Source organism: Terrapene carolina, unplaced genomic scaffold (assembly GCF_002925995.2).
Source record: "Terrapene carolina triunguis isolate 2854851 unplaced genomic scaffold, T_m_triunguis-2.0 Scaffold66, whole genome shotgun sequence".
Taxonomy (NCBI): domain Eukaryota; kingdom Metazoa; phylum Chordata; order Testudines; family Emydidae; genus Terrapene; species Terrapene triunguis.
Window position 1 is genome coordinate 96,752,489 of NW_020664417.1, and position 12,871 is coordinate 96,765,359.

The 12,871-nt window shown below is 48.0% G+C and overlaps 3 protein-coding genes across 4 annotated transcripts in view; all 3 read right to left on the bottom strand.

Moving 5' to 3' along the window:
* UBOX5 (U-box domain containing 5) overlaps positions 1–11,087 on the bottom strand; it is a 31,077-nt gene extending 19,990 nt beyond the window's left edge. For both annotated transcript variants that reach the window (XM_024193792.1, XM_024193791.1), the window contains exon 1: positions 11,014–11,087. The gene's annotated coding sequence lies outside the window, so the exon portion shown is untranslated. The remainder of the gene's footprint in view (positions 1–11,013) is intronic.
* FASTKD5 (FAST kinase domains 5) lies at positions 3,231–11,100 on the bottom strand. Its single transcript, XM_024193790.1, has 2 exons — positions 11,014–11,100; positions 3,231–6,029 (listed from the first exon to the last, which is right to left on the bottom strand). Exon 2 carries the CDS (start codon positions 5,989–5,991, stop codon positions 3,511–3,513), a length of 2,481 nt encoding a protein of 826 aa, XP_024049558.1. The 5' UTR covers positions 5,992–6,029; positions 11,014–11,100; the 3' UTR covers positions 3,231–3,510.
* On the bottom strand, positions 7,604–11,503 carry LOC113406030 (serine, glycine and glutamine-rich protein-like). Its single transcript, XM_026648145.1, has 2 exons — positions 11,014–11,503; positions 7,604–7,659 (listed from the first exon to the last, which is right to left on the bottom strand). The coding sequence occupies exons 1-2, from the start codon at positions 11,501–11,503 to the stop codon at positions 7,604–7,606; spliced, it is 546 nt and encodes a 181-aa protein (XP_026503930.1).
* Between the last annotated feature and the right edge of the window lie 1,368 nt (positions 11,504–12,871).

The window sequence follows — 12,871 nt, forward strand, 5'->3', positions numbered from 1 at the left end:
AACCCGTGGAACTCCTTGCCAGAGGATGTTGTGAAGGCCAAGACTGTAACAGGGTTCAAAAAGGAACTAGATAAATTCATGGAGGATAGGTCCATCAATGGCTATTAGCCAGGATGGGCAGGGATGGTGTCCCTAGCCTCTGTTTGCCAGAAGCTGGGAATGGGCGACAGGGGATAGATCACTTGATGATTACCTGTTCTGTTCATTCCCTCTGGGGCACCTGGCATTGGCCACTGTCAGAAGACAGGATGCTGGGCTAGATGGACCTTTGATCTGACCCAGTATGGCATTATATTCTTATCGCTGGGATTTATGGGCTGCTGCCATCCAAATGTTAAGTTCTCAGCCTTTTTGACTTTATGAATTACACCTGTTTGGTGTACCGCCACAGTAAGGCACGTATCTATGCTATATCAAGAGTCCTAGACCATTGGGATATCAAAGGTACTTCAACTAATTACCACCTTTACACGACAGCTACTTTGCAAGCAACAGTTCATTGGTTGTAGGAGACAGACTGAAGAGATGATGGACTGCCTGGTCTAACTGCCACAGCGGAGCACCCTGTGACAGTGTACCCCATAAGGCTTTATGGGGAGGGGGTGCTTATAATGTATGTATGACATAACTGGAATATGTTTTGTGCTGCCTGTGCCATGTAATATATCTCCGTAAAGGTCATGGTCTACTATATCTGTTCATCCTATTTGTACATATATATATATATATATATCATTTTCTACTTGAGGTTAAGAATATGGGCTGTATGCTTGCTTGGTTTCTAAGTAAGCTTTGGGAGGCATTTGGTCAGCTTCTTTAGGAAGGAATTCGCCAGGTTAAGTACCTGATCAGGAAACACTTGGAGAACAATGCATCTTGGAATGCTCCAATCCACATAAGAAGTCTTCCTGGAGACATGCAAGATACCATGTGGACAATGGCTTCGGCCTGTAAAGACTGAGTCATGCAGGGACATGTGACTTGCCCAGGTGACTCCAGAACTCCATCTTGGAGCTGGACTTTGCATAGGAGGGAGGAGGAGGGTCTCCACCCACAAGAGAGAGTCTATTTAAACCCGTGGGAGACCCCTCCATTTTCTCTTCAGCTGGCTAAAGAAGGAGCCTCTCCACCCCCCCAGGATACTTGAAGGAAACTGAAACAAATGATAGTAACTACAGGGGGTGTGAGTGATTGCTGGACCCAGGCTAAAAGGAGATTAGCCTGTAAAAGGGAGCATTCGGGAAGTGGTGAGGAACTTATCTGTGTTTAGTTTGATTAGACATAGATTTGCACATTTTATTTTATTTTGCTTGGTGACTTACTTTGTTCTGTCTGTTACTACTTGGAACCACTTAAATCCTATTTTCTGTATTTAATAAAATCACTTTTTATTTAGTAATTTACTCAGAGTATGTATTAATACCTGGGGGAGCAAACAACTGTGCATATCTCTCTATCAGTGTTATAGAGGGCGAACAATTTATGAGTTTGCCCTGCATAAGCTTTATGCAGGGTAAAACGGATTTATTTGGGTTTAGACCCCATTGGGAGTTGGGCATCTGAGTGCTAAAGACAAGCACACTTCTGTGAGCTGTTTTCAGGTAAACTTGCAGCTTTGGGGCAAGTGATTCAGACCCTGGGTCTTTGTTGGAGCAGACAGGAGTGTATGCCCCAGCAAGACAGGGTGCTGGAGTCCTGAGCTGGCAGGGAAAACAGGAGCAGGGGTAGTCTTTGCACATCGGGTGGCAGCTCCCAAGGGGGTTTCTGTGATCCAACCCGTCACACACCCAAACTACCACCCACGCAGATCTCCCAGCACAATGCCCCAGTCAACACAACCACCCACTCAATTCAACTGGCATGCACAGTAACCCCAAACAGACACTCCCCTCAGCACACAACCCTCATTCGCCACCCACACAAATTAATACTTCTTCCAGGACGGTCACTCGGAGGCCTAGAATATCTGCGGAGTCAGCGGGAAGACATGGTAACAGCAATAAGCACAGCTGAAAGCTCATGTTGTGTAGCATGTTGCAAGGTTCAATCAGACCTGGGCCCTGTGAGAACCAGATGGAATGCTGGAGTCCAAGGGTTCGGTGGTGGTTGGACCGTGACAGCTGATGACAGGAAGTGGGACTAACAAAAAGATGGTTCTGCCTCTGGTCAGGGGGCAACTCTGGGCACAAAATTTGGGGCACATGTACAAAGGGCAACATTGCATCACAGTACGTGGAAATAAGAGCCCCCATATTTACTCACATAACTTTAACAATTACACCCAAGCGACAGCACAGGCTTTCCGCTACTAGCATGGTTTATTAGAATGGGATCCGAAATAAAACATGGTATAAAATAAGATAATTTACATAATGCTCCAAAATGTGCTAGGACCTTTATAGAGCAAAGACCTATTCCCTGCCCCCAAAGATTTTACCATCTAATTTTAGATGTGATGCAATAAGTATATCAACTAAGCAGGTGACGACTAAAACTCTCTTTTAATCTACAGAATAGATATGCTAGACAGCAGCAGTACAAGCTTCTGCCACACTGCCTGGTCTATGTGATTCACCCCCAACTTGGAGGAACCACTTAAGATGGATAGTTGGATTTCTAGGCCGTTCAGCCTTTACCTGTGAGAGTCAGGCTGCCATCAACACGGCTAATTAGTACCAATGTAATTGGGAGCTGTGTAAGGTGAATGCCTCTCCACTGAGAGTGATCCAAGACCTATGTTCCCTCTAAGGCTTTTTGTGTGTGCACACATGCATGAGAAACCAATGGCCAACAGAGCACAGTCCCTCCCCACACCCATCCCCCTCCTCTCCAGCACTCATGCTGTCAACCCAGCCCCATACCACTCACCAGCTCCCTCACTTTCGATATAAGCCCAAGAAAGGGGAAGCCCTGGAATCCTTCCCATACATCCGCAAACTAGAAGCACTGGAAGGAGCCAAGGCACAGGGAAGCCCATTTCCCCGACACCCAGACCAGTGTGGTAGGTACCCATGGGCAAGAGGTGTCTGTAGCAGGGGGCACGTGCACAATTTAGAATTCACCAATTCTTCTCCAGGTGTCCTGACTGCATTGATACATCACCCTGAAAGAGGGGCTGGTTTTCACACACTGAGCAACCAAACCCACCGGCTCTTGCTTGAAGGGAAAAGATGTTGTGGATAAAAAAGTATATTACCAGAGATTTTATTTTTAATAGAATCATTCTGGGATCTCCTTACACAGCTGAACAAGCTTGGAATTTACAGCCGTAGATGAGGCAACAGGATGAACCTGCTAACATGGTTGTCAAGTCTCTGCCTACATGCTCTGCCTGCAAAGCAGCCACCAAAGTAAGTTACTTTAAGAGAGGGACCATTTTAAACAGTGATGAGAAACAACAGACAGAAGCATCTGTATGGCTATTTCACTCTGTATAGCCAGGCAGATTCCCCTTCAGAACTTGATTCAGGCATTAATTTGTCAAACAGCTTTTTGATGACACTGTCATTCTTAAAGAACCGAGTCGAACACCTTGTGACGCAGGTAGCTCAGTTTCTCTGAATAGGTCCGTCTGAGCAAAGGAACCCATTCCCAAAAGGGCACCTCGACTACCACATATCCCAGTTTCTGTAGCTGCCTCCTTTTCAAGCTGTGCAATCCCAACAACTGTTTAGAACAATAACAATAGTGGCTCTTGTTTGACACCTGAATGGCTAGCTTCACGTCTCTGGGCAGCGGCCTTAGCTGGGAGAGACGATTTTCACGAGAGGTCTTTGGTTTGGTCAAGACATTCAAAATGGTGTCAGTCAGAGGAACCTCATATGAAAATGCAGAATGATTCCTAATGGGTGGAGCCTGCTTCTGTTCTACTGCCTCCTTCTGGCTACAAGTCTCTATCTGAGTTTTATTGCCCACAAGTGACTTGCCACTGGACTTCCCCTTCAGCAGCTGATTCTTTAAGTTATATTTGAGACCGACTCCAATGTCTTGCAGTTCTCCTTTAGCTGCTGCGGCAGCTTCTAAGTTAAAAGGTAACGGCTTTCGGTCTTTGCCCAAGTGGACCTCTATATCATTTGATCTAGTGTGAGGCAAAATCATGTGGTTTTTGACATACTGGGGTCCACCTAACATTACCTCAAGTACAGAGACAGCTTCTGTCACTTCCGGCTTTACGCAGAATTCCTTCTGCACAGAATTCCACAGCATCTCAGTAACCTCTTGCTGAAACTGCGGCGTAAGGCGATTACCTTTGTAATCTGGACACTCGATCTCTACACTGCCACCAAGAGTGAACAGGTCCTTTTCAAGAGCAAATTTATTCTCCCTGGTTAACTGAATAAATTCAGCACTCAGAGCGTAATCTATCAGGTCATCTGGGAAGTGCCCAGCAAATGCCAGAGCCAACAAACAGGTGAGGAAATGTTGTGGGAACTTCTCAAATTCATACATCTTTCTGTACATCTGCTCTATGAGGCTGGAGTAAAACCTCTCTGCATTAGGCGGCTCATAATTCAGGCATCCGAATGACCACAAGAATTTAGCAACATCTTTGCTACGGCAATACATCACCCTGGAAGGCACCAAAAAGGCTACTGCATTCATAATCCCTTCATCGAGGTAATGCAAGGCTGAACAGGCAAGAGTTATGTGCATGACACCCTGGATGCCTATAGTACCAATCCGAGGAGGAACGACTTTCCCAAGTTGCTTCAAGAATTCTAAATGAATGACATGAGTATAGCGGAACATCTTAAGTACATTCACTAAAGCATAATTGCTCATGTCTGCCAAGTGGCCTGACACCTTGTCTCCAATTTTTCTCATGAGATGCTCAGAAAAGGCACTCTTGGACTTGAAGAACCCCAAGGAAATGGTGCCCACTTCCTCCAAGTTGAAGGAATTCAAGTACTTCAACACTAACGTCTCCAACTTCTGCATTAAATCTTGGGGCACGCTTCGGCCTTCACCTATGATATAAATCAACTGAACCAGCTGAGGCAAGGTGAGGTCTTGCCAATGCAAGTTAATATAACTGAAGGAGATCTGTAAATAGTGAGGCACACTGCATCCCAAGCAGCGCAACAGGTCAGCCACCAGCAGTAGCTGATCCAGGCTCATGTCCCAGACTCGATGGCAAAATTCAGTCTCATACACACTCAGCATGGAGTCGGTTGGTGGAATGCCTAAACGGATAAAGGCCTTTAAAATGTCAGTGAGTTCTGAGATGCTAAACAGCTGGATGTTTTCAACTCCGTAACGACACAGCATCTTAAACTTAATATTGGATATCACCAGCACATGCTGCTCCACTGGCAAACAGCTCAGCTTGCAAAAATATTCCACAATGGTTCCTGGGATCAGGCCACTCTTAAGTACAGTTACTTGATGTAATATCAAGTCACCTTCTTCTGGAGGAAGGACCTGCAAGGTCTCGGACTTGTCATAACTTAGAGATCGGTATTCGGGTCTGTGCTTCTGAAACATTCTGGGCTCTTTCATAGAGTCAAAGGTCTCCACATCAGCGTCTAGCAATTTGTCTTCCTTGGGCTCCAGCGTGGCTGGAGGTACTGAGCTGGCCTGTGTGGAAAGAGTTTTATGGAACTCCAGATCCAGCAAGGTGTGTTTTGTGCTTGACCGGCTTCGAGAACAGGTGACGCGGTACGTATTCTGAAACTGCTTAGCACTGAGGCTGGAGAATTCATTTCCAAGTGGCCCTTCACTATCTTCACAGTTTCTAGCAGCATTCTGATGGGATGCGGTTTTGGTTCCTGTGTAGGCCGATGGATTATAAAGTACTCTGTACTCCGGAAGGTTCAGCAATCTGATAGAAGCCGCAGCTTTAGCATCTGTGTCACTCACTTCAGGGCTCTCATCCTCCTTTTGTTTTCTACTAGGAATTCTCATCTTGGTCCCGCACTTGGTTGTAGTTGAAAATGCAATCATGCTGCGAACTCCTCCTGGAAATCTTCGGCATGTTATCACTGTAGCCATGGATCACAACTTACTGGGCTCAGAATTGTCTCCAGGTACTGAAAAAAGGGCAGATGAAGAATGAGTGGCTTCCATCTATCATGATGCATTTTTTAAAAACATAACCTTTAACACTATAGTACGTTAGATGGTATGAGAGAGTCCTGGTTTCCCACATGGTTCACAAAGAATTACTGAGTATCAGGTGTTTTCCTGCAAGTCAGCAGCTGAGAGTACTGTCCAAAACTACCACACGCAAACTCTACCCAAGATCAATGACCCAAGTTATTTTGCAAAATGGAAGACCTGATGCATTATGGAATTGATAGGATTGGCAATGCAACTGTTACAAGTAACTTATAAAATGGCTCTCACGTTAGGGGAAACATTTCCGTTTCTTCAGTTTGTGAAAGAACCTAAGGTACTTTTAACTGATTTTTAAAATTGATTAGATTTCAAGCTGACAGTGTCCCTTTAACATTTTTATAACTCTGTGTCATCAAAGCTCTAATAATTCCATTAGATTGTGTTTCAAATGACTCAGTTCTATTAAGAAGCACCAGCCAGAACCCCAGTAGTTCTGAAAATGAGGCCCAAGGACAAGCATTGCTCCACAGATGGAAGTATTCTGAGACTACATAAGGTAAGGCTGGGGTATTGGGAGGGGAGGTGGATACAGGAGAGGGTGTCTCTCTTATGAAGTGGTACACAGAATGAAAGCTGGAGTGGCACTAGCTTGCCAGAAGGATTGGCACCCTACCACCAAAACAAAAGTAAATGGCTGCTGTTAGTGACTGTTAACACTGTTAGGGAAGAAAAGCATGAGAGAAACCCCCCAAAGTCACAAGCTGCTGTTACACTATCACACACTGAAAATTAGTACTCAGAAGAACTGTAAGGATACCAAAGAGAGTTCCATTCTTTAGGCCTGGGGAAGTTTTCTACAGGTTTGGATGACGTAGTGCTTAAAACGCTAGTCACCACCCGGGGCCTTGGCTAGAAGAGTGCTCTCACCACTGCTACTGCAGATGGAAGGCAACGATGGGAAAATTGCCAAAACAAAAATCTAGTGTAGCCATCCTGGGTAAGCAGCCAATTTAGTCTCTTTAGGATGAGTCAGATGGTGATTAGTTACAGCACTAGGTCACTGCTCTGTTAATATATACTTCCCCCGCCTTGTGTGGCTAACCCTGAGGAGGTATTAGACAGCCATCTTCTAGCATTTTCAACTTCCTTAAAAGCTCACTCTCTTTCTTTCATTACTTAGAAGAAGCATGTGTTGGAACTGCAGGATGCCAAGTAATTAGGGAAGCCAAAGCTCGGTGAAGACACTACAACAGCAACATGTATTCGCTTCTGTGCTCCTCTGCACAAAGGCCTCCGGCCACAGGGACAGTAAGCTGTTATGGATGCCTTTATGACTCTGCATACAAATAGAGCTTCCTGACTGAGGACAAGCATGTCACACCCCATGACAAGAAGAAGAAGAAGAAAAGCCTAGTAAATGCTTAGCTGAGTTTTATGCAGAATTCCCCAGCGTAGCAGCAATAAAAAAAATAGACCAGTAGTGCCCTCTCACAGTGCTTCATTTATCATTTATCCTACTTTTCCTAGCCATGTTGCATAGGGTGCCTCATTCACGTTTTCTGTCGCTGGAAGAATGGCAACATGGAGGTGGCAGGAGGAGGTCTAGAACAGGAGAGTGCAAAAAGGTGAAAAAACAACTTGGGTGAAGAGATCGAGACCAGAGGAGAAAGCAAAAGAAGAAGGGAAATGGTTATCATGTGAGAAATCAAAGCAAGAAAAAAGAGATTCTAGAGAAAGAATTAAGGAAAAGATTGCTAGAAAAGAAGACATTTTATTTTTAAAAAAATATTAAAGGGTAGATAAAACTCATTTGCAGCTACTCCTGTCTGATGCCTTATCTGTGTCTAAACCGCATAGGTTAGGGCAACAGCAGTGTTTTTATCCATGTCAGCACAGCACAAAATTAGATGTCAGTGCTGGACCCAACACCAGCCTCCTCACAGCAATTCATGCCTTTGGTAGCCCAAGAGAAGATCAGATGAGATCATAATGGTTTCTTCAGTCTTGACGGCTCCGAATCACAGCAAGGCATTGTGCTTGGGACTTCGGCTAATGCTGCAGAAAGCAACAGCTCATCCTATGTGCGAGAATGCCACCCAATCCCTCTAATCTATCAGATGCTCTGATAAAACAAAACAAAACAAAACAAAAAACCCCACCTCCCAGTACACGTACAATAAAAATAAAGCAAATAGCCATTACATATTGGCACAATGCAGGCCACAGCAAATCCACTGTCAACAGCAGGTAGGAATCTTCTCTCTGGCCTTCCCTATCAATGCCTGCAGAACCCAAGATTTCCTTTAAAAACAAAAACATTTTTAGCTCTTAGGGTTGTCAGGGCAACCTGGCGTTGAGCGTAACTGACACAGAGCCATCCTCCCAGGTCTCCAGATAGATAGCCTGGAATGGTAGAAGTATGATTTGTGTAAGGCCCAAAATCTGGCCCCAGGGCGTAGCCTGAGTAGTTAGCATGTATACTGGGAAGCACCTTCGCAGTAAAGGCCCACCCATCTCTGAAACCACCTCCTCTTCCAGAAGTCTGCTGGAGCTTGAATTAGGTGACCTTTGTGGCCCAATATAAGCTAGTCGTTGACTGTCAGACCACTTTAAGTGCAAGATACGCAGGTTTCTTTACAGTCTATTTTTTGGTCTATTCTATGTGCTCTATATTAATTATTCCACTAATAGAACACACACATTCATTGATGCAAGGGGTGCCATCGATTAAAAATAAATGAATCTACTTTGCTCTTCTAGCCAAGGATCTCAAAGCACTTTGCTACCATTAGTGAACTAACCTTCAAAACATTCCTATGAGATGGTTATCCCCATTTTGCCCAGAGGAAAGTGAGTCACAGAGCCAGTCAGTGATGTGCCCAGGGTTACAGAGCTCACCAGAATCATGCTAAGAACCCTGTTAGAATGGTTTGGTATGAAGCTTTGTAAAACAAATCAGAAGTGCGTTGGGAAGTGCTATGTAGAGTTAAGAGTTTATTCACCGGTCCCTTGATTTCAAATCCATGGAACTAGCCCTCCTGAGAGTCAACAGAAGAACATGGAGAAGAGAAAGAAAGAGGAGGGGGAGGGACAGTGGACAAGAAATGCCAAGTCTTGAGAGAAAGACACTTTAGAACCTTTCTTGCTCATCACTTAATCTATGTTACTCCCATCTTCGAATCCCAACGACGTGCCAGATGAACTTTCAAGCTAGTCCTTCATTTCCTCCTCCAAATGTATTTTCTTTTATAGGTCCCTCTTCCCACCACCAATGACACATGCCAGCCTCAATGCCCTTTGTTCCTTCCTGCTCTCACACCTTTGTACTCTTTCCTATGCTCTTCTCCATGTGTAAATAGGCTGCCAACATCCCCTCTTCTCTCCATTCAAATCCCTCCTGGAAATTCACTTCTGCCGTGTCACGTATGAGAAGCAAGTTAAAAAGCAAACATAACTGGACCCCTCAAGCTGCATGCATGTCTTATGGAAGTCCCAAGAGATGACATTGTCCATCTTATCCTTCCTCAGCCCCTTCCTTCTGACCCTCATTTTGTGGGTCATGCCTAATACAGGCTCCAATCCTGCACGTGGATCTGGACGGGTGGACCCTTGTGGAGCACCAAGGATGACAAAATGGTTCCAATTGTGCAGAACAGGAGCCTAGGGCTATATGTTCTACGGGACAGGAACTGTACCTCTCCTGGAGTCTGAAGCATCTAATGCACTTTTGGACACTCAAAAATTACAAATGTACACTTGATAACTAACATTAAGAAATCTTTGTGTCATTCCCCCTTGGAGTACATTTCCCATCACAGTCTCACTGCTATGTATCAAATAAGTTATGTATTATACACTATGCTAGCCCCATAAATTAAAAATGGAAGGGAAGATATTATCTTCCAACAAATACCAGGAAATTTGGACCCAAATGTTAAAATTAGGTGTGAAATTGCATATTTTATATGGGATTCAGGTTTGGTTAAGAGTATAGCTAAGGCCTGTAAAGTGTGTTAAGGACAAAGGAATGACTAAAAAAAGCACCTGCGCTCAGCAGAGCTGCTCCAATTGTGAATTCAGAGTATTTGGAGGGGTGAGAGCTCCAGGGTGTATTTCACACCCAGGAATCATGGAGGATTAGATACAGGTGCCTGCTGCCACCTGGTGTTGAACAAGGCAGACACATGAGGGAATTTGCAGGCTATACTTTGGGTAGAAAAGCTTGAGATTGGCACTGCGTGGGGTCACCTAGGATGACCAGACAGCAAGTGTGAAAAATCGGGACAGGGGGTGGGGGGGGGGTAATAGGAGCCTATATAAGAAAAAGACCCCAAAATCGGGACTGTCCCTATAAAATCGGGACATCTGGTCACCCTGCGACCCCAGGAGCACCTGACCCACCCTACAGAAGGCAGCATGAGCAGGCGACCAGGCATGAAGGACACACGCCGGAAACTGCGTGGCCTGCCTGAGCGAGAGGGGCATTAAAACGTGTGCACCGCCTGGCCAGGACATCTGTCTGCACATGCACGGGGCACAGGCAACACGCCGGAGGCGGCAGCAGCACCTGTGCAATGTGTGAGTGTGTGCGCGCGCGCGAGGCACGCCTGCCCCGGCCCAGTGCACACGCAACACACGGGGAGCAGCAGCAGCAGCGCACACATGCCGGGCACACACACACACACGCCACGCGCCCGTTCAGGAGGCAGGGCACGACAGGCGTGTAACGTGTGTGCGGGGCACGCCCGCCCCCGCACCGTGCACGCGCTGGCGGGAGGCGTGTGTCCGCCCGCGCACGCGGGGGGGCCGAGAAGGGCCCGGCGGGCGGTGACAGGGACACTCGCGGGGCGCGCGCCCGGGGCAGGGGGCGCGAGACGGGGACCGGCCCCTCGCGGGGGGCAGGCGGCAGTGGGGGTCCGGGCCTCTCCCCGGGCCGGGTTCTCTGCCCGCACTCACCGGGGCCGCGCCGCTCGCTGTCTCCGTTGCCGGGTCTCGCCCTTCTGCCTGGAATCACCCTGCCCCGTCGCCGCCGAACGCTTCCGGTCACCTGACCCCTACGCACTTCCGCCGCGACGGGAGGCGAGCGGGGCCAGGCCGCGCCTGTAATGGGAAGCGCTGTGCCTGCGGCGTCGGCGTGGGCCCGCCAGAGGGCGCTCGCTCCCCGCACGGCCGACTCGGCCCCGCCCACCCCCTCCGCGGGGCCTGCGCTTGTGCCCGGCCCCTGGGCAGAGACCGCGCCGCGCGCCTGGCTGGGGGCATCAGCGCCAACGGGGGTCACGCCCCTGCCACCAGTTGTCATGCCAACGCCACCCGATGTCACGCCCTTGCCACCTGTTGTCATGCCAATGCCACCTGATGTCACGCCCTTGCCACCTGTTGTCATGCCAACGCCACCTGATGTCACACCCTTGCCATCTATTGTCATGCCAATGCCACCTGATGTCATGCCCTTGCCAGCTGGGATCACGCCAGCCTCATGCTAACAACAACATGCCAGTGCCACGCCATTGCCATGCTTTGTCACGCCTCAGCCCTGTGGGGTAACGCCAGGGATCGGCACCACCATGTTGCGCAACGGACACTTGACAAAATTACCCACCATCTGGGCTAACACTGGCATCACGCTAGTGCTACATAGTGTAACGTTTCTGCCACCTAGGGGCATGCCAGTATCATGCCAGTGCCGCATGGTGTCACACCCCTGCTACCTGGGGTCATGCCAGCATCATGGCACTACCACACAGTGTCACACGTCGTTCCACCATTGTATGAGGTCAAAAAATGTTATTAAAGCTCCTATGTAATGTTGCTTCATTGATGTGTGGCTAGTATAAGTCACTGATCACAGGGTATATTCCTGTATTAATCTGCAGCTATGGGGGAGCCCTGGACATCCATCTGACAGTCATAACCTGCAACAACTACAGCCGTAGGGGAAACCAGCCGCTCCAGACAGATGTGTTGCCTTTTCTGGGGCTAGGACAGGCCGCATTAGCCTTGTGCAGCAGTTGCCTCGTCCAGCGGCAAGGCCAGGAGGAAAAGTCTAACTGCGGCTCGTGCTGGGTCTGAGGCTGTCAGACCGCGCCAGGGACTTTGGGGTTTTAAATAGAAATAGCAACTTCAGGCCTCACTGTTCCCAGTATACAGTCAGCTCGGCAGCAGCCCCCTGAGCAGTGGGGCAGAAGGGGATCTTGAGCAGAGCAATTCACCCACTGCCATGTGAAATAACTATGGTAGAGAGCAGCTGTAACATGACCAACTGGACGATGGCTGAAGTGCTCAGGTCGCTGGGAATTCGGTGTTACATGTCACCCATTCACTTACCGTGTGACTTCCCAACAGGTGTATGTGAGCCAGGAGCGGGTATCGGGGGGATCAGACCTGCTCTTGTGTGTGTGTGTTGTAATGAACCACCTTTGTGTGGATGAATGAGTGTGCCAGCCCACAGGCAAGATAAGGGATCTACTATTGGGTGTGAATCCCAGCTTCCTCTGTGTGTGTGTGAGATTTCCCCAGTCGTGTTCCAGAACACAGGGCGGGCAAATGGACCAACATTTCAAATTCATTTCAGGGAGACTTGTGACCCTCCCCGATAAGGTCCCCCACGACCTGTGCTCCCTGTCCCTCTAACCCTCTTCAATCCAGCCCCCAGGCCTGTGCTCCCCAATTTCCCCGATCTTCACCGATCCACTCCCCCTGCCTCCCGACCTTCACTGATCTGACCCCCCTGCCTCTGCTCCCCAACCTCCTCTGACATTCACTGATCCACCCCCATCCTGTGCTCCTCCTCTGAGCCTCACCAATTCACGCCCCC